This window comes from Rhinopithecus roxellana, chromosome 17 (genome assembly GCF_007565055.1).
Source record: "Rhinopithecus roxellana isolate Shanxi Qingling chromosome 17, ASM756505v1, whole genome shotgun sequence".
NCBI classification, from domain to species: Eukaryota; Metazoa; Chordata; class Mammalia; order Primates; family Cercopithecidae; genus Rhinopithecus; species Rhinopithecus roxellana.
Window position 1 is genome coordinate 34,779,573 of NC_044565.1, and position 22,138 is coordinate 34,801,710.

Below are 22,138 nucleotides of genomic sequence, written 5' to 3' on the forward strand. Positions count from 1 at the left end.
TCAAATGGGATCTAATTAAACTAAAGAGCTTCTGCACAGCAAAAGAAACTATCATCAGAGTGAACAGGCAACCTACGGAATGGGAGAAGATTTTTGTAATCTATCCGTCTGACAAAGGGCTAATATCCAGAATCTACAAGGAACTTAAAAACATTTACAAGAAAAAAACACAACCCCATGAAAAAGTGGGTGAAGGATATGAACAGACACTTTTCAAAAGAAGACATTTATGTGGCCAACAAACACGAAAAAAGCTCATCATCACTGGTCATTAGAGAAATGCAAATCAAAACCATAATGAGATACCATATCATGCCAGTTAGAATGGCAATCATTAACAAATCAGGAAACAATAGATACTGGAGAGGATGTGGAGAAATAGGAATGCTTTTACACTGTTGGTGGGGGTATAAATTAGTTCAAACATTGTGGAAGACAGTGTGGTGATTCCTCAAGGATCTAGAACTAGAAATACCATTTGACCTAGCAATCTCATTACTGGGTATATTCCCAAAGGATTATAAATCATTCCACCGTAAAGACACATGCACATGTATGTTTACTGCAGCACTATTCACAATAGCAAAGACTTGGAACCAACCCAAATGCCCATCAAGGTTAGACTGGATAAAGAAAATGTGGCACATATACACCATGGAGTACTATACATCCATAAAAAAGGATGAGTTCATGTCCTTTGTAGGGACATGGATGAAGCTGGAAATCATCATTCTCAGCAAACTAACACAGGAACAGAAAACCAAACACTACATGTTCTCACTCATAAGTGGGAGTTGAACAATGAGAACATATGGGTACAGGGAGGGAAACATCACACACCGGGGCCTGTCAGGGGTTGGGGGCTAGGGGAGGGATAGCATTAGGAGAAATACCTAATGTAGATGATGGGTTGATGGGTGCAGCAAACCACCATGGGACATGTATACCTATGTAACAAACCTGCAGGTTCTGCACCTGTATCCCAGAACTTAAAGTATATTAATAAAAAATTATATGTGTGTGTGTATATATATACACACATATATACATATACATACACACACACACACACACACATATTGCCAACAATAAAGAAAAAATGGTTAAACAAAAAAAAAGTCTTCTCACACCTATATAGAGTAAGTTACATAAAACCTCACCCCCCCCCAAAAAAAAATCTTGTCCTATATTTTAAATTTTCTATGTAACATCCTAGGCTATAATATGAGGATCTTTGGACATTTTCACTGTATGGTGCCCCAACAAAACAGAGTCATCACCACAAGTATAAGAAATTCCCTTTGTGGCCAGGCGCAGTGGCTCATGCCTGTAATCCCAGCACTTTGGGAGGCCAAGGCTGGTGGATTAGCTGAGGTCAGGAGTTCGAAACCAGCCTGACGGACATGGCAAAACCTTGTCTCTCCTAAAAATTAAAAAAATTGGCCAGTTGTGGTGGTACATTCCTGTAATCCCAGCTATTTGGGAGGCTGAAGCAGGAGAATTGCTTGAACCCAGGAGGCGGAGGTTGCAGTGAGCCAAAATCGTGCCATTGCACTCCAACCCAGGCCACAAAAGTGAAACATCATCTCAAAAAATAAAAATAAAAAAAGAAGAAGAAGGAATAAAAAATTCCTTTTGTAAAAAAGGAATGAGATCATGTTTGATTGTTAGAAAACCACCTATAATCCCTTGAGAAGGGATAAATGGGCTTGCAGCTAATATAAAAAATTTAAGCACATTGCTATGTCATGAGAGAATGAATAGAAAAATAAAGGAAGATAGTCAAAATAGGAAATGGGCTCTCTGTGCTCTCATCATAACTACGCTACAACATTGCACACATAAAAAAGAGAAAAGACATAACCAGATGAGGAGGAGAGGGTGAGTGGGTAGTCAGCACCTTCGAGTCATTTTGTAGATGAAAAAAGTGGTAAAGTTGATTTCTTATAAACAAATAAAACCCTCCCTATAAGTCTAGTTTTGCCTCCCCCGTAACTTACCAGAATCAAACTTTCCTAGTCGCAATTAATAGGCAAGAGGTATTTTGAACCTTATTTTACCAACTGCAATTGTCACAAACCTAGTTCTGAAGATATCTGCAATATTTGGTAAAATGTATCTGTAATACTATGGATTATATTTCCATATTTTAAGATTTACCAGTAACATTGATGTCCTGAGATTCAAAGGCCAGACTACCCAACAGCCTCATCAAAAACCAAAGGTTATTGTGACCAGATGAGACCAGAGACACAAGAAGAAACTTTGTGAGTGGCCAAATATACTCCCCATCCTAACTCGGCTCCTGTGAGGAAATGCCACCTAGGACCCCCAGGGACACTCAACCTTAACCCAGTCTCACCGCCAAGAAGAGGTATGCCATTCAACATGTAATCTTGACTAACACCACAAACTTCATTTTTTCACAGACACTTTAACATATGGTATAGAAGGAACATGAGCAGTTGTTTAAAAGGAATCCAGTAGACCAAAGGCCTTGTGGTAAGAATTGTATCAGTGTGCATCCCTTCTCAACCATTCACTTCCTCATCACTGTCTCCTCAGGTAAAAGTGGCAGACCTATGGAACATTTCAGAGTGATGCACAGTGGAAGGGAGGCCCGTATGAGTAGAAATCTTGATGGCCCACCAAGTTCACAATGCCCTCTGTCCTGACACGAAACGGCAGCCAAACAGTCTTAATTGTTAAATAAATACATATTTTGGGAATAATACTAGATTCTCAATTTCTTGGAAGGCATCCCTCGCATTTAGAAATGGACACCAGTCCTAAGCAGAGTCTCTTTTTCCACAGAGAAAATTAATCAGCTGATAATGATGATGCGGTCAAGACAGCAGCTAACACAGACATAATGCTTACCATTGCCACGTATGGTTCTAAGTTCTATATATTAACTTGTTTAATGTTTTCAACAGTCCTATAAGTAGGTACTAATACTATTCCCATTTTATGGGTGAGTTTAGGCTGTTCCTCCGTCCAAAAAAGTCAAACCATCTCATGTAGAAATCTGATTTATTAAGAGCCTGTTCTCCATGAGTAGAGACCAATATTGGGTTGCTTCCATTCTGATCCTACACTGAAACCCCCTCATGTCTGAATATCACTAGATGGCATCAGGAATATTGAATGAGACAGTAGGTAACTCTTAAAGAGAGCAGCACTGGGAAATATGTGTGTTCCAGACAGTTCTCAATTCAGGGGTAAAGGGAGAAACAAACACTGGACTATCAATTCCTTGAGGGCACGGATTGGTCTTACTCATTTCTGTCATCCCAGAACTTAGCACAGTACCCTCTACACAGAAGGGTCTCTGTGTATGAATAAATGAATGAACGAAATAGAATGCTAAGCAGTGCCTGATCACTTCCTTCTAAAGATCCTTCCTCATATGTCATTCTGTCTTCTCTTTCTAACGAGAGACAGAGAGAGAACTGGTAGACACATTTCAGAAATAAATGAACCCAAAAGATATTAGTTACTAGGTTACTTCTCAACCTGGCAAAAAAGAAAAATTGTTGGAATTGAGAAACCTGACTGACTTAGGTCCTGTCGTTTTCTCACTTACACGCTGTCAGGCCTTAGGTAATTCTCACCTATGAAATAGAGACACAAATCTCTGTTCTGCCATAAAGGTGGTGGTGTGAGGCTCACAAATGAACGAGAGTGTGCACATTTCAGAATCTGAATGCATGAAAAATGAGTTATTTGTTTGAAAAATTTCCCACCTAGCATTGTACCTGACACATAGTAGATTCTCAGTAAATATATGTGATAAATAATGGAATATCACCCAGCGTGGTGGCTCAAGCCTGTAATCCCAGCCCTTTGGGAGGCTGAGGCAGGAAGATCACGAGGTCAAGAGATCTAGACCATCCTGGCCAACATGGTGAAACCTCATCTCTACTAAAAATACAAAAATTAGCTGGGCATGGTGGTGCCAACTACTTGGGAGGCTGAGGCAGGAGAATCACTTGAACCTGGGAGACAGAGGTTGCAGTGAGCCAAGATCATGCCACTGCACTTCAGCCTGGCAAAAGAGCGAGACTCCATCTCAAAAAAAAAAAAAAAAAAAAAAAAAAAAAAGGAATATCAGAACTAATGAGCCACAAGTCTCTGATCCTCTAAACTCCATTTCATAAGACTTCCTTTAAGAGGTTCAAAGTTGCCAGTGCCAACCTCAGTGGAAGGAATAAAACCAATCTCAGGTAAATGCCACTTCAAGTTAGAGTTGGAAAAGTTACAGCCAACTGCACATGAAAATAAATAATACTCTCAGCCTTATGGAGAGGCAAGACTGATGAGAATAAAGAGATGTTCAAGGTTGAGCAGGATTGAAAATCAAGCCAATGGGCCCCAACTCTTGCAACCCTCCTCTTTTTGCTCCTTCTCCCCAGCATCTTAGGTCAGAAGCCAAAAAGAATGGCAGCGTCATTGCTGTCATTTTGCTCCTCTGAAATAGGAACCTGGATTAGCTTTAGCTGGCTGAAGCTCAACCCAGATAAGTCCAGAGCAATGCTGATAGGCAGCAGGAAGGAATTTGAGGAAGTGACAAGAAATGCCACGTCATCCATCATAAAGAAAGCTTTCCCACAAAGTGGCCTGGGAGCTGGCTACATAGCAACGGGGGTTCAGAAAGATGCAGATAAACACAGAAGTCTTTCCTAGCACCAGAATAGAGAGCCAGCCACAAATAATTCATGCCCTTGCCACATCCTTCAGTGAATACTAGGAAGAATGTAGGATACCCTGCCTTCCACTTTCCCTGCTCATGCAGCCAAAATGAACCTGAGTTTGCATGTCCTGGGTGCCCTCCTGCTGCAGGGGATCAGGATGCCGGAGACAGCAGACTTGCCTCTCTGCTCATTTCTAACACATCAACCAGAGAATCACCAGAAATCCTGAGGATGTGTTTTTTTTAACAGAGATTCTAGGCTCCAGTCTTTCTGTTGCAGGGAAGGGTATGTGCCATGTCAGAAATAAACTCTTCCTAATTCCATTCTCCAAGTAATGGACATCATAATAATCTGCAATGGCATCTGTCATTGCAAAGATTTCCACCATTCTTCAAAAAAGTTTCATAGGAAAGTAGAAGTTAGCAAGCAGTTATTCTCCAAAGAAATGCACAAGTAAAGAAATGAGACTTAGCAAAGAAGACTGGAGAGAGTGGAACTCTTCTTTCCCATTGTTTTCTTAGACAGCAAGAAATTCCCTATTGATTATACATGTTATGACTTTCTTAAGGTTTAAAATTTCATTCAAAGGGTCTGTTCTCACCAAAATGTACCCAAAACTTGTCTATCTTCAGGAGGAAATCTGTACTTTGAAAAACAGACAAAAAGATCAAATCTTTTAACCACAAATATATTCTGCATTATTAAATAATTCTAGTGACTACTTAAAAGGGCATATTGAGCTAGATCTCAGCCTGTACCTTCATTGGATAAATCACATAATATCCCAGTGTGCTAAATCTCCTTGAAAGAAACTCTGGCTTAAATTCTGCCATCTCAAATTGTCCCCAACTTCTATCTAGAGAGAAATTTTAGTCACTAGTATCCCAGAGGTTTCATTATGGCCACAGCTGTTAGTAGACCACATTTTCATCCCGAGTAGACAGGGAAATATTTCAGTGCAGTACATTTTTTGCTCAGAAGTCTTTGAGAACACACCAAATAGGAAATCATTAGAATAACATTTACTTATCCTCACATATTAGCATTAAATTATTGGTTGTATTAGTGGCTTGCATTTACATTAAACTTGCAAATTATATAGACCCTTATTTCTATTCTTGAGCATTTAGATTTTTTCTCTGCATGCATATCTAATCATTTGCTTACCTCTTATCACTCCAGGAACCTAGAGTTCTTAATTCCATGGATTTCCACAGGGCAAGAATCTAGGCCACCGTTTATGCATAGAAATCAATTCAGCCATCACTACACTATGCATCAAAACAACATTTTAAGAGTAAAAGTTGAAGCCAGTGGCATTGAGCCAAAGCACCTCTCCTCCGAAGGAAAATGCAGTGGGATTTTAAAGAGCAAATAGGGCAGGTTACCGAGCCTTACTGTCTCACCAATAAATGGGGAATCCTTCATGGCCCAGGGTTTCTTGATTCAAATCTGGAGCTTAAGACTTTGTGCCTAAAGAAAAGTGCTGATTCTCATCCCCCAGTGCATTTCTGGAATGTCCATGTAAATATTCACTGGATCAATTTTCTCTCTTTGCTCCTAGTGAGATCATATTAACCAATGACACTTTTATGTTTCTAATTAAAATTGAAAAGAGCATTTTGGCACCATAAGTCTATTGCATTTTTATAAGATCTTCATCTCTGAAACACAATCTTATATTAACATGACAGTTTCAAAAAAATCATATTATCATAAATCATAGAAACATCATTGGCTTCTTTTAAATTGTATTCAATCTACTAACTACCATTCACAAATTATAACAATCTATGCAAATGTACATTAAAGCCATAAAAAGCTTTTCCAGCATGTCCTTTTCCCACAGCCCAAATAAAGGTACATTAAGAAAATCTGGCAAAGGGCATATATGTCTATTGCCATTTCCCACAGCAAATAGGGTGTTTTCCTCTGGGAATAAAACATTTTCCTTAAACTACTGTTTATAACCCTTATCAGCTCAACTGCAATAGAGCCATCAAGTTCAATCTCTTGTGGAAAAAAGTCAAGGTCAACAAGTACTTGCATTTTTGTTTTTTCTTTAGCTGCAATTGCTACTGACATTCAATTGGGTAATAAACATGAGGTCTGTCAAATGTTCCCAAAGAACAGGTGATCCAAAAGCTATCTCAGCACAAGGCCATTGCCAGGTAATCAAACAATCTTGTTATAACAATTATGATTTGAGTACATTTATTTATAGATGCAAACATCTGTCAGTTCTGAATGAATATTGCCAGACAATTCCCACCATTGGGGTCATAAGAATGAGGAAGTACAAGAGGACTCTTGATAGAATTACTCACCAACAATAATGTGTACCCTGATGAGCAGAGTACCATCCAAAGAAAAGGCTTTCTCCTCTTATCTTTTCTATTTAAAGGCAATTTTGTATAGCTCAATACAGCCATGTCCTTTACTATGCCAGCCAGGTTCCTAGAGCCCAGTTGCCTCTCTCTGCCTGAAAACCAATTCTATGGTTATGTGTGTGTGTGTCTATTTGGAATTGTTGCATTATTCCTTTAAGCCAGCATGGTTGCTACATTCAAAAACACTCCATTTTAACTTGAAAAGTGCTAGAATTTGTTCAGCACATTTAATCCTAAAAAGTCAGATAGATGTTTGGAATAAAGACCACATAGTTCTTTCCAATTCATCATGAAGCTCACTGATATCAACAGGAGTTATGCATTTGGATCCGGGCGGCACATGGCTCCATGCCATATGCAACTTACGGATTAAAAATAGAATCTGTTCCAGCTGCAAAGTAAGACACGTTAAACCTACGGCCTCCATTTGAAATATGAAAATTAAATCTAGGGACTATGGCTAGTGTCTAAGATGATGACTCTGATCCAAATAATGCAAATCTATTGCTTCCATTTCAGTTATGGAAAATGAACCTAAAGTCAATTCTTGGGGCCTAAAAGCAATGCTTCCACTTGTCGCTATGTAACTTTTATTAACATTCCATCATTTAGTGGAGTAATTAATGTTGTCCAAAGCTGATTCCTTTACTATCAAGAGCATCAGAAAATCTGGAAACAAAGGACAGCTAATTCTTCTAAAAACACATAAACCTACATCTTGGGAAAGAAAGTAAAAACTAAAAACAAAACGAGAAATTCTAGACACACAAAATGAAGTACGCTACTTTGAAAGACAGCTTTCAATGTAGACACACTAAGTACCAGGTGATAGTGTTTTTAGCCAAATAAATACTGCTTCCGTGTAAAAAGGTATCCTTCATTCTTTAACATTCTGGCAAAAAGTCAATGTAACCAGAGTTGTATCAGCAGGCATAAGAGTATACTGTTTCTAATCCTGCATTCTATTAAGTCTTAGGCCGTTAATCTAAAGACTCTACATAAAAAGAAAAATTAGCAACTGAGAAGTGGGAAAGGCTGAAGCACACCAGGATTAGAATCCACTGGGAGCGCATAAACATGAAGGCCCATGAAGCAAAACATCTATTCTGCAAACACTCAGGAAATGTTCATCAATCAGTTGTCAAGCAAAGGGGGAAGTCACCTCACTTTCAGAGCAGTAAACTGATGAAATGAGTCACCAAATTCCCATGACAGCTTGGCTGGCCTCTTCCTTTCCACCCAGCCCCTGGTCTCCATGGAGCCAGAGCCTTCTTTGAGGGAAAGCAGTGCAGCAGAGAGAATTAGTGGGATTTCTGCAAGCCATCCTCAGGAAGGGGTGGGAAAAGCATCACTTCTGCCCAGCAAGGGTGTAGGAGAAAAGCCACAGCCATCAATGACCAGCTGCATTTTCTCCCATCTAGAGTGGCAAAGCTACATTCAGAAGAAGACAAAGAGCGTGCCGATGGGATCTGTAGTCTGTGTAGTCAGTCTTCCAAAACCTTGGCATCATCCCAGAGCCTTTGCACTCCACTGCCCTCTGCGTCCAGTCAGTCTCTCTGTCCAGTCCAGTCTTCCTCCTCAAAGCTCTGCTCTCTAGCCTCTTCCCTCTGCCTTAGTAAAGTTCTGCAACATTTCTGAGTAACTATCATGCTGACTTCAACCTCCCCCTGCTCTGATTCCTCCTTCACTCACATCCGACCACACCACAACCCTCACATTTCCAATGACTCCCTACTGCCTGCTAAACCAATGCCACAACTACAGATATGGCCTTAAGATGACAAATATGACCCTTTGTGGTCTGGCCCCTGCTACCTCTTAGGCCTCACCTCAGACTCTTCCTCTCTCACATGCACTCTCTGCTCATGCTGAGGCGCACACAAAGTCCCCAAAGTGGCATGCTCTCTCTCCTTCCTACCTTTACACAAGCTATTTTTTTTTCCTCACGTGCCCCTCTTCTCCATCTCTCCCAAGTTTCCATTATAGACTCACTCTCTTAGGAGACTGAGTGGGAGATCAAAAATGGAAAACCAATTTCTTCTAGGGCTAACTCTGGGGGACAAGGTAGTGGTTGCTGGAGTGCTGTGTGGAAAAGGACCTGCATCTGCTCTCCTTTCAGGCCCAATGACAAGGGTGCTGTGATCCATTAAAAATGGCCACCATGGAAAGACTAGAGAGAAGCCTGTCTGATGCCAGGCAGGTGCTGCCCCTGTGCCAGTTTGTTAGGTGCCATTCCTCTACTTCCAAATTACTCAGAACCTGCTCACTAGGGAGACTTAACCTATGATATATAATAAAATGTCTGTTCCTCTACCAGACTGTCAGTTTCTTAATTCCAGAAACGACTTCTTTCACTCTGAATTCCCACATCTAGCACAGGACTGGTATGCAGTGGACATTTAATTAATACTCATTCAATTAATAAATGGGAATATTTCTCTTTTCAACTTCTATCTTTGGGAGTATTCCTCTCATATGCTTAAAATGTACATTAAGCAATACTTTCATTTGTAGTAAATGTATTTGTTTCACCTGAGGGGATGGTTTTGGTGCCAGGATGAGGTAAGCCAAATATTCATAACACTCAGCCACCTCCAACTTTATAGGCTGAAGTCATATTCCCTCAGAACTTCCATTTTTAAGGACTGCAGCATCTGAACCTTCCATTCTGGCATCCCAGCTCAGCCTCTCAGCATCTCCATTCTAACCATTGCTTACCTGAATCTCTCTGGCTCCATTAACCCTGTTCCCGGGGATAATAATAACCAGCGCAACAACAGCATCCTCACCCCCATTCCTGGCTTCAGATGGAGGAAGAAAAGACTGGAGAATGAAGCGGACCCACCAGAGAATGGTCAGAAGAAGGAGACAGACAAGTGAAGAAAGGCCTCATGGAATTACCAAAACTCAGCACCTTGGCTCACATCAAAATAGGCTGTCATTCATTTCAACCATGGAAATCAAGACTCATTAGATTCCAATGAGGTAAAGTAAGCAAAGGATGACTATGATTACAGATACTTAGTCCAATCAATCAAATATGTATCAGCAATTCTTATAACTGCAGCATTGTGCTAGGAACTGGGGAACATGAGAGGAGTCCTACAGATGCTGTCAAGGATGCCAACCTGTGCCATCTCTCTGGACTCCCTGTGTGAGGACAGGAGGAGAATTTCTTTCAGATCTTAATGCCGGTCAAATCGATTCTTCAGAGCAACTTCCATGGATGTTGTAAATCTTGTAATTAATTATATTTCAGTCTTTGTTTTAGCTGCTAGGAAGCTCAGGGCCAAATTAATACCTATTTCTAGTAATTGTACATGATCTTATAATTTATATTGCTTGGTACTACCCTTATTTCTTGGCTTTTTGTTTATTTTGCTTTCCATTCTAATTTGTTCATCTACACATTTTTTACCCTATTGTATACTATAAACTTTTGTTAATTTTCTTAAATTCTTTCTTAGAATGAGAGGGAGAATATATATACAAATATACATATTTATATTTATGCATAGATAAGTATATATAATATATAAATATGTTACTTATAAATAAATATATAGATATTTATAAATAAACATATAAATACAAATAAATAACTACATAAATATGTGTATTTATAAAATAAATAATAGATGTGTATATTTATATTTATATCCATATATTTATATGTATATGTTTATATATATGCATTTTTAAATCAACATATCCTTTTCTCCCAAGGTATTAAAGTATAAAAGGGTGTCAAGGTGCTACCTGTCCTGGCTGTCATAGGTTGTAGGGGCACTCAAGGAAGGAGTCAAACTACAACAGTAAATGCTAATAACCAAGCCACAAGCCCATTGGCAAATTCAATATTTTCTGCATTCACTCTTTAATTCCCTTTTCCTTAAAAATATATAATTTTTTAAAATGTAAGCTTTGCTATGTAAGGTCATATTCTCCTTTTCTTCTAATATGGAAATAAGCAACAGGAAGTTCTGCTGTCTTCATTCTTTGTTATAAAATAAAGTGAGCAATGTTAGGAGGGAATGCATATGAATTGATATTAGTAAGTGGGAGAAAACCAAACTAATTGTACTAATCAAATAGAATGCTTTTAGGTTAAGTAATTATGGAAACCTATCTGCAAGACAGAGCTAATCCACAAAGCCAGACACTTGAGCAAAACCCAACTTTACCAGCTACATTTCTAGGACTAATCAATACAAGAGGTAGACAATGCCTACATTTTTTTTTTCCTAAGGAAAATGCTTGGCATAAATTTACTCTTTGGGTTAGTTTTTGTTAGGCCAACAGCCAAAGCCTCTACTACTACTATTCTTAATTAGTGCTATCACCCATGAGGAAGAGAAATAACTTTTGGGGTAGAGCTAAATATCACAATTCAGCGGGGGTAGAATCATGGCTGCTACTGAGAAGGGCATAGGACATAAAAGCATCCTCCCAGGGTAGCATAGTTACCCTTGCTACAGGGTCCTGTCTCAGAATTCATCCTCACTTCAACCCTATAATCCCTCAGATTCTGCTGCTGGTCTCCACCTATCTTCTGTTAGATGCCCACTGTGGGGCAGAGGGTGGTGTCCAAGGGTAGGAGTAGGGAGAATAGGTGATTAGGAGGATGGCATGATTTAAGGTCAAGATCTACATACACATGTGTTCTACATCCACGTATTCAACCAACTGAGGATGGAAGATATTTGAAAAAAAAAATGGATGATTGTATAATGTACTGAACATATACAGACTTTTTTTCTTGTCATTATTTTCTAAACAATACAGTATAACAACTATTTGCAAAGCATTTACCTTGTAGTAGGTATTATAAATAATTGAGAGATTATTTAAAGTATATGGGTGGATGTGCATAGGTTACATGCAAATACTATGCCATTTAATAGCAGGGAATTGAGCATCTAAAGATTTTGGTATCTGGGGGTTGGAGGCAGAGGGTCCTGGAACCAATCCCTGGGGGATACCAAGGGATGGCTATACATCCCCAAACCCATTTAACTTCTGACACTTAAGTTTAGAAGTTGTTAACCTGGGCTATATAGACACCCTCTCAAGGGAGATCCATGGTTAGAATTCAGGGGATATATGTACTTGACAAGGGGAAAAATTACATTTTTATTATCAATAACTTCAATTAGAATTCGCATTTCCTTCATGCATGTATGTAAGTAACAAACCAACCACAGAACTATTAGCAGGACCTATAACTTTGTCCCCAATGGAAATCATATTTGCATATCACAATACAGTTGTTACAAATATCTTAAAACATGATTTACATTTATCACTACTTCAAAAATTCAGCAGACAACAGAATTACTACTAGATCTTGTTATTTAAGCCTATTAACAGGGTGTGTGTGTGTGTGTGTATATATATATATATATATATATATATTTTTTTTTTTTTTTTTTTTTTTTTTTTTTGAGATGGAGTCTCACTCTTGTTGTCCAGGCTGGAGTGCAATGGCACAGTCTCAGCTCACCGCAACCTCTGCCTCCCAGGTTCAAGCAATTCTCCTGCCTCAGCCTCCTGAGTAGCTGGGATTACAGGCACGCACCGCTACACCCGATTAATTTTGTATTTTTAGTAGAGATGGGGTTTCTCAATGTTGGTCAGGCTGGTTTTGAATTCCTGACCTCAGGTGATCCGCCCACCTCGGCCTCCCAAAGTGCTGGGATTACAGGCATGAGCCACTGCACCTGGCCTTATATTACTATTTTACAACTTGGCTTTAAAAAATATTTAGATAATTGAATTTTAATACAATTCATTGCCCTTGTAGTCCTATGGGTTTTATTTTATACATTAATAAATATATTACTCTGATAAGGTATCCATTGGTTTCACCAGACTGCCAAAGGAGTCCTGTCCTCCTCAAAATGTCAAGATTCCCTTGAAGAAGATCAATCTGAGTCAGCAGCCAGGTGACTCATGGCGGTGAAAGCAATGATGGCTCCAATGGTTCAGGCAGCCGAGGCACTGGCTGGCTCATCGCAGTGTGGAAGGACTGGACCAAGTTTCCAAGAGTGGGCTCTGGAGCCAAGTCCACCTAACAGGGCCCCATAGATGTTGAACATCTACATCTACCAAGGTAGATCTGTCCCTCTGGAATTTAAACCTAATACCCACCACGCTGTGTGCCATCCAGCAGGCCTGACCACGGAGTTCACCATGTCTGGGTCATTGGCATGTTGTGAAATAAATACACTCATGGCTCCCTAAGAATATCCAGTATTTAGCAAATATTTTACTTCGATATGCTTGATGTTCTTGGTAGCACACAGGAACTTCCTAAGGGCAAATACTATGACCTACTCATTTTTATAGCTCACACAGAGTACCTGGCACACAGTAAGTGCTTAATCTATTTTTGATGACTTGACCAGAATGTATAAATTTACATTCCCATCCCCCTCTTAAACACAACTCATGATAATATTTTGGCTCATCTGCAGGAGAGATTATAATTCTAAACTCTTTTTATCTCCTTGGGCTATGTTAAATGAATGCTTCCCTAAAATTAACTTCCTCACTTCTGCCTTGCCAAGAATGACACCGTGTGAGGAATCTACCACCCGAAACAATGAATTCTCTCCTCATTCATTTCCTTGAGTAGAAACTGAAACACATGTTTAAGCTGTGCCAGGCTGTGTGGTGGCCCTGGAATGCCTGGGAGATTGACCTGAAAAACAAGTTATTGCTTATAGTTTAAAACCCAATGCAGACTCAAGAGAAGAAGGGAAGGTGAGAAAGGATAAGAGAATGAAAAGGCCCTACATAAAAACGGAATTAAATAATTACAGAATAAGACCTGGGTTTTTAAAGCTAATATCTCCATTTTTATTATTAACATAAAACAATACAATGCATGGTATTAATATGATGTGGAACATATTTCTCTATATGTGACGTATTTTTGGAAATTGCTTTACAGTTTTGAAAAGAAAGAACTGAGTATTATGAACAATTAACTTCCAGGTCCATGAAAATAGAAAATGTATTCCACTCTCACTGAAAAGCGAATGCCCTTCTAGCTAGGGGAGCTTTCTCTAATTTACAGTCAACTGAGTGAAACTGAAAAGAAGATACTTTTTGCAAAGTTTTCATGCCTCTGGCTGCAGAGCTAAATGATGAATTGACATAACATCATTATTCATATACTTTTTTACCACTTATTTCTTATTTTAAAATATTGCATGAGTCTTGGGAGACAAAAGTAGTGAATTCTAGGAAAATAAAAGAACTGGTGTATAATTTTAGATGTGCTACAAGTCACACCAGAGTTGATATTTCTTAAAAAATGACAGCAACAACAAAATTTTAATCCATCACTTGCAATCAAACTCCAGTATCTGCACAGGTAACAGTGGCCAGTAGACAGATGTCAGTGACATCACAAATCAAGTGTGCAAACCAAAGGGAAAACAGAATTGTGACTTACAGGTCACACAATAAATATCACACCTTTTAAATTTCAAAAACAAGAGTTCAAAATTTGATAAGAAATCCAGACCATGAGTTCACACATAAATAAAAAAGAGCAATCAACAGAAAATATAAAAAATGACTCTGTTGACTAATGCCCTGTCTTTTCCAATTGAGGGTCAGAACTATTCAAACCCAATCACATGAGGATGGAATCAGTAAAGGTCAATCAAAGACAAGCTGAAACTCCAACTGGCTAGCTGACCTTCAGAGCTTGTGACAAATTGCTATCAGTCAATGTCAACTAATGACAGGAGCTCTTTGGCTAATCAATTGTTCTAAAAATGATCAAAAAAACTACTCACAGGACAGCTCATTTTCACATCAATGCCTGTGAAGTATGAAAAGCTCATTTTTTGAGTTTTTAATAAGCTCATAAGTAAAGCAGTTACTTGGTAACAGAGGTCACCTTACAGAAAAAGACAGAACCTTTGTCTGTCTTTTACATATTCTTTTATTACCATATTACAGTAAAAATATGTCACAGATACGCTAGAGGGCTACATAATAAAGTAGATAACACTTCATCCACTTTTCAGATAAATACTTCTGTGTTCGAAGAATATCTCTGCTCGGCTGTAAATTATTTCACATGCACTTTTTGGTTGTTTAAGATGAAAAACAGTGACCTGAAGTTTGCTGCTGATGCTGCCTAATAATGAGAAGACGCACTTTCTATGAAAGTGCTTATGGCCAAGTTTGTGCCCCGAAATATAGTTACTACTTTTAGATGATGAAGTTATTTTCTTTAAGATGGCCTGCTTTCATGATGCTAGAAGTCAAGCAGGTGGAAAACAGAACACTGTTACTCACATTTGATGAGTCAATAAAAGGAAAGGTGAGTATATTACAGGGTGTTCTTGGGAAAATAGTTCTCTGTCTCTACATCTCATTCAACATGTTTGATAAGTTAATAATATAGACTTTTTGATAACAGGCATTTGTGGAGCATAATAACTTCCCCTTTCTTTTTTACACCTGACTTTTCTCACCAGGAAATCATTTTCCTATTCTGCCTGCCACTGCATGCAAAGGCCACACTTTAATTTGCAGGTCAACATTAAATATAACCAAAGGAACACACAGGGCTGCGATGCTCTAAGGCCTGTGGTCACAATTATATTTTACTTTTCTCTCCTCTCAAAAGTGTATTAGTCGAAATCATTACAGTGCCATTGAAATACAAGAAGTCCCTGGAGAGGTACAGGCTTAAGAAGCAAGTGTGAACAAATAAAGATCATTCAAGTCACTGTGACCAACAGACAAATGGAACAACAAAAAACTAAAAATTACCATTTGTAACCATTTTCCTTCATTTTCAAGGTTCTTAGGTTATCATTTTGTTTGTAAAATACATTGGATTTTTTTTTAAAGAAAATTGTCTCAAAACAAGCAGTATTAAATTTGTGTTTTCAGCTGAAAAGCTGCAAAGTGACAGCAGTTTCAGATTACATCCTGAACCTGAGTTGCTACGGTAGTTTTTCAAATTAAAATATCTTCTGTGGCCTCAACCACTCTCAAGTTGTCCATAGGAAAGAAATAAAGGAGGGAGGGCAACACTTAAGCCAAGCCATAATTGGAAGTATGTGAAAAATGAAGTGTCAGTTTGGTCAATAAAGGGCAAAGGTCAAGGGGAACTGCAGCCCAAACTCTGTGCGAAATGTGCTCATTAAGACATCCAATCAGAGCGCTCCTTCCCACCTATCCCATTATTCATCGGACAGCTGACTGTTTCAAATGCCTGGGTTCAGGCTGTTATTACTTTTCTTCTTCATGTAAAAAAGGCGAGTGGTATATAAATCGTTGCTCAGTCATCTGGAACACAATGTGGCCCTTCCCCACCTCCCTCGCCCGGTGCTCCCCATCCCCTCTCAGGCCACTCTGCCTGCTGGCTTCACAGGTCTGGAACAACTGCCTTGAGATTCCCCTCAATAATAAATGGAATTGCCTTCTGCCTATAGGTTGCCTGGACTCACACAAAAGCTGGTGTAGAGGGGGATGGGGCAGTGGGAGGCACTGCAACTATTGATACATGATGATAGAGAAATGCAGTGCTTTGCAATTATTCTTCTTTTAAGAAACATCCCGGCATGCTGGTTTTGCTTTTTTTTTTTTTTTTAAGTGGTACTATTGTTATTCTGAGTCCTGCCCCCAAAGGAGAAGTTCATAAGTTCATAAGTGGGTTTTAGAGACTCCAGCAATCATTGAAAGCCTTTAGGGTTGAAATGTTTTCCATCAAATTTCCATGTAGAAATAATACTTTTTCTTTATCCTCACAAAAGAGGCAAATATGATGAGTTTTAAGTGGAAAAATTTCTGCAAGAGCAATATCTTTACTTGTTCCCATGTTTCTATTCTTAATTCACTAAGTCTTTGAATGAGTGAAATGATATAGGCTCTTAATACATAATACCAATGAATCATATCAGTCACCATGGTCCCTTTGTAAATACTTCATTCATCATTCTACTTAGCATGCAAAACTAGGTTCTCCCTCCCCAACAGAACATTACCCCTCTGAGTCTAAGGCAATTCTGTCTTATTCATAGCTAGGTCACCACTAGGGAGCACAACGCCAGGTTCAGTACAGACAACTGGGGAAAGAGTTGTCAAATTGGTAACAGAAAGAATGTCTGTCAAATGATCTGTTTCTCCAGTAAAGCAGTGTATCAAATAGGACATCATAGTTAGGAGCTTGGGCTCTAGAGTCAGATTGCATGGGTTCAAGTCCTGACTCAAGCACCAGCCAGTGTGTGGCCTTGGACAAGTCTCCTTATCGCTCTGAGCCTCTGTGACCTCACTCGAAAAGTGAGGGGATAGAAATACCTACACTGACTGACAGCCCTTCATGTTCTATTTTATTATCTTTTTACCATCATTTATTTAGCTCTCTTAACTTTAAAGCAAAAACAAAAAATTAAAAAAAAAAAATTGTCGAAACTCAAAAATGTGGTCAATTTAAAAAAAAAAAAAAAATTTAAAAAAAAAATTTGTCCAAACTCAAAAATGTGGTCAATTGTAGTTGGAGCTGCTTGAGAGGCATAGAGTGGCTGCGGCAGGCCTCTGGGGAAACAGCAAAAATCTAGGGGAAGAGGCACCCAATTTGCTTGAAGTTCTCCCATTCCAAAACACATAGTTCCTAGAGAAGGCTCTGATTATGGTCAGGCGGGCAGCCATGCACAGTAGGATGCAAAAGACACATGAAAGCCACACATATCTGCCATCGTGTACCTCCCGTACCTATGAGACACTACTTGGCAGCCTTGGAAACAGGCACCCCATCCTAAAGCAGTTACAAAGCCAAGAGACCAAGATCCTGAAGTTGACTTTGACAGTTACTCTTCAATATTTCTGAGCTATTACTTCTTTCTCCTGTGAAATGGGAAAATAAGGCAAATAATTGCCAGGGATAAAATAAGGATTCAATCTGGTATCTTTGGAAGTACTTTGAGGAAGTCATGGAGTAAACAAAATCAATGTTGTAGCAACAGCAACAGAATCCCCAACAAAACACAGATGTGAGGCCCTCCCTCTTAAATGCCAATTGAAAAGGACTTTACTATTAAAGAATCAATCTCCTGCAAGGGACCACAAGTATTAATATTGAATGGAAGTAGATATCATAAAAAGAGTCATCATGATGAATAATTTGAATTGAGGGAAAGACATATTGTGTAAATCATGAATAAACATTAAATCCCTGAATAACAGTACCTTGGTATTCTCTTAATTACATATCTTATGTACATTCTCTTTAGAATGCCCATGATTGGATTTTATTTTTTTCTTTTCCTAGATGGAGTCTTGCTTTGTCACCCAGGCTGGAGTGCTATGGCATGATCTCAGCTCACTGCAACCTCCACCTCCTGGGTTCAAACGATTCTCCTGCCTCAGCCTCCCAAGTAGCTGGGATTACAGGCGCCCGCCACCACGTCTGGCTAACTTTTGTATTTTTAGTAGAGATGGGATTTCACCAAGTGGGCCAGGCTGGTCTTGAACTCCTGACCTTGTGACTCCGCCCACTTCGGCTTCCTAAATTGCTGGGATTACAGGTGTGAGCCACTGCTCCCAGCCATGGATTTTGTATTTCTTTTTTTAATGTTTAGGTAAAAATGTGTACTAAAAAACTCTTTCACTGATCACAACATCTACTAATTTAGCAAATTATCAGGCACTCAAAATTCCCCAAATTGCTGGAGCTCTAACCAGAAACTCTTACTGTAGTTTGAAATCTGTTAGAACATTTAAATTTTCCCGCATAACTTCTTTCATTTACTTTGAAAGTTCAAAAGAATAGGATTCAATTGAGACATGTATATATATATATATATATATATATATATATATATAGCCTATTACATGCCTCCACTGTGCAGCAGATAAGGTTATTTAACAGAGTACTGAAGCCTAGGGGATTTCTTTTTTGTTATCTTTTCTTTCCTTTCTTTCTTTTTTTTTTAACCACAGGTGCCATAATGAAGTGGGAAAAATGGAAAAGGAATGAGGAAAAAAGAAATGCAGTACAAATAATATGGCAGAGAAAGTTTTAAAATATGTATTACTCCTGTCTGTGGGGGAAACACCTCTTTGGATATGTTCTTGACGGATTGAGTTATTTCTGTCTATTGGGTATGTATAAAGACATATTTATGGATTTATAAATCTTTTGAAGAGGGCTGTTATTTACCCAGTTGACTAAAATGGACTCAAACTGTGTAAATAACTATTTAGGACATGTACTACAGGCCAAATGCTGGCACAGCTTACACATCCATGCCTGCCAGAAAAGGCAAACAGGGAAAACATGGAAAAGCCACTGTGCACAGTTAATCCGAAGGCTGCACAAAGACCAAGCTCTGCAGGTCTCAGGGATGAAAAAAAGGTTTAGAAGGGTCATGGTTGGCATGGAAATGTGCATAAGTTGTTGCAGCAACACTTTCAGGCATCATTCTGCATTTATCAGGAATAAATTCCACCGCCAAAGAAAACCCACGAGGAAGGACAAGTAAGACTGAAGGTGGGGCTCCCAGCAGCCTCTGTTATCAAGCACAGAAAGGTGGGGTAGGGGAAACCAGCACAGAAAGTTTCTATTTGATGACAGTGGAAGTTATCGACTATAGTTTTTTAGTAGAGAGATGAGGAAAGAGAGTCTGATGAGAAGAACCTTATTTAAGTAATTGGGAAACTGGAAGTTTAGGTCTGACGCTCCACTGGGACCTCAACAAATCACTCAGCTTCTTCGTGCCTTATTTTTCTCCTCTATCAGATGGGGCTAGACCTACTTAATCTGCTACCCAGGATTGTTTTTAAATGATTCAGCTGAGATCATTCAAATAAAATAATTTATGTGTAAATGCCTTAAAAACAACTAGGTGTTGAACTCAAATATAAAAACATAAAAACTATAGAAAGAAACATTCTAAGTGGAAAGTTAGTAATGTGAATAACATGTAGTTCCTAGTTACAATCAAATTATTAAATAGGCCTTTGGAGAACACTTGTTGAAGGAAGAAGCAGCGTACAACATTCCTAATTCCTTGCTACAGCATGTCAGAGGGGAAGAACTGGTAATGGGCATTTGCTATCCGAAAATCCTCTTATCATACAATGTTTGAGAAAACAGATGCATTACAGTTTTAAATTCAAGTGCATTTCCGCAGTTTGCAAGCCTTCAATGCAGCAGCTGAACTATCTACCTATTCTCAGATGATATCAGTTTTGAAAAGCAAGAAATGAAAAAGAAAAAGAAACAAGCCAAACACTAGGCTGCGACCCCATGCAGCAATTTTCGGCTACAGGAAAAAGAATTTAGATTCCATTTACACCTTTTTGAAAACTCATAGTGTAAGTAGAGTTATGAAAGTAAGGCTTTATATTGAAAGTGCTGACACCACCTTAACTATAGCGCTCTGAACAGCAACGCCATAACACATACATACACACACTTGAAAGAAAAAAGGCCCCTTGGATTTATGCTGCATATCATTTTCCAGTAAAAGTCAGAGGTCAGAGGTTACCTGTTTCTGCCTCAGCTCTGAACCAGTTTACTATTCCGGGCTTCGTTTTTACTAGGCTTATAGTTGTGATGAAGTCAGCAACTTTTCTTTGAACAATAAAATGTCTCAAATGTTTAAAATTATATTTGCAGAAGTTATTCCCGGTACAAACAGCATACATGTGCCTAACAAAAATTAACTTTCCTGTTTTTGTTTTCAAATTAATCATGCCAAATTCATTGTAGACTTTGCAATTTTAATTGGTAGAGCCCAACTAAGTTAGACAACAAAATTCCTTTGTTGTCTAAGAGCACTCCAGTGAAACATGATCATAAAACCAGATTTTAAAGTATGTACCTACTGTGGGCTCAGAGTCAACTTCAATAAAACAGCCCTTTTATATTCAGATAAAGAATTCTCTTTCAAACTTTAATTGCATTAATGGAACACAAAATCCACACAGTGGGCTCTCAAGAAAAGCAGTACAGACATTTGAATACTCATTCGCCCTTCGGTTGAAGACTAGCTTGATGTTTAAACTTTATTTCCTACTAGCTATAGTCAAACATGCATAATCCATGGACACTCACATACACATAGGTATGTGCATTCACAGGATAACACAAATTAACCTGTTATCTTTCCATGTCTTCTGAAATTTTATTTAGTCTGGCTTTGCAATGAAGTCAAGCACTTAGGAGATTCAGGTAAGTAAAACCAGAAAAAAAATGGCTTCAACCCAGTGGAGAGGGAAGCCGACCATGTGCTACTAAAGGGCTCACACAGCCTTATAAGCATCCTAAGACATCGTTAACTTGAAATCCTAGTGGGTGTTTCTTCATGAGCTCTTGAAAAGCCTCTGAGGGCAAGTAGTAATAATACTTTTTATTTGTATAGCAGGGTATGAGTGGCATACTATGTATTCACATTCAAACTTCTAAGCTACTTCTCTAATCTTGCCCTCAGTCAATTCACTGACCCTGTTTTATGAAGCTGGCCAGGTGACAGGCCAGTTAGGCAGCTGGAATGGCACAGAAGAAGAACAGGGACAGAGAATAAAATAAGATGAGCTGATTCTCAAGTTAAAGGGGGTTTATCTTCTAGGAAAAACTATATACATAGTAACTCACTAGACATTTCTGATTTTTCAATCCTTAAAAATGAAACAAGTAGCAAAAGAGAATAACATCTCCCCTACCTTGCTCACTGCTGTTGTCCCCACTGTGTGACGTGTGGCCACCGCTGGAAGGGCCTGGGGTTCCTCCTGAACGAGTAGATGCCGTGTCATCATGATCTCTGTTCCAAGAGGGCTGTGGGGGCACAAATCAGAAACCCAAATAAGAGGCATCTGTGAACCCTTATTGGTAGGATCCCATGGCATAATGACAAAGTCATGGAGGGCTGGAGCACATAACCATGCCACCTTTCCCATCCCCCTTCAACCATGGTTCCAGCTCAGAGCTGCATTGGCACATTTATAATTTGCCAGTTTCTGCTTCCAAGCTAAAATAATATCTACAAATAGTTATTTTGTAAGTAATTGCATGCTTTA

At 38.9% G+C, this 22,138-nt stretch overlaps 1 protein-coding gene across 7 annotated transcripts in view; it reads right to left on the reverse strand.

Annotated features, from left to right (window-relative positions):
* The window catches only part of MEIS1 (Meis homeobox 1), a 139,586-nt gene that overhangs the window by 87,782 nt on the left and 29,666 nt on the right, over positions 1-22,138 (reverse strand). For all 7 annotated transcript variants that reach the window (XM_030921493.1, XM_030921497.1, XM_030921492.1 and 4 more), the window contains one exon: positions 21,785-21,896. In XM_030921493.1, the coding sequence (XP_030777353.1) occupies positions 21,785-21,896 (112 nt within the window). The remainder of the gene's footprint in view (positions 1-21,784; positions 21,897-22,138) is intronic.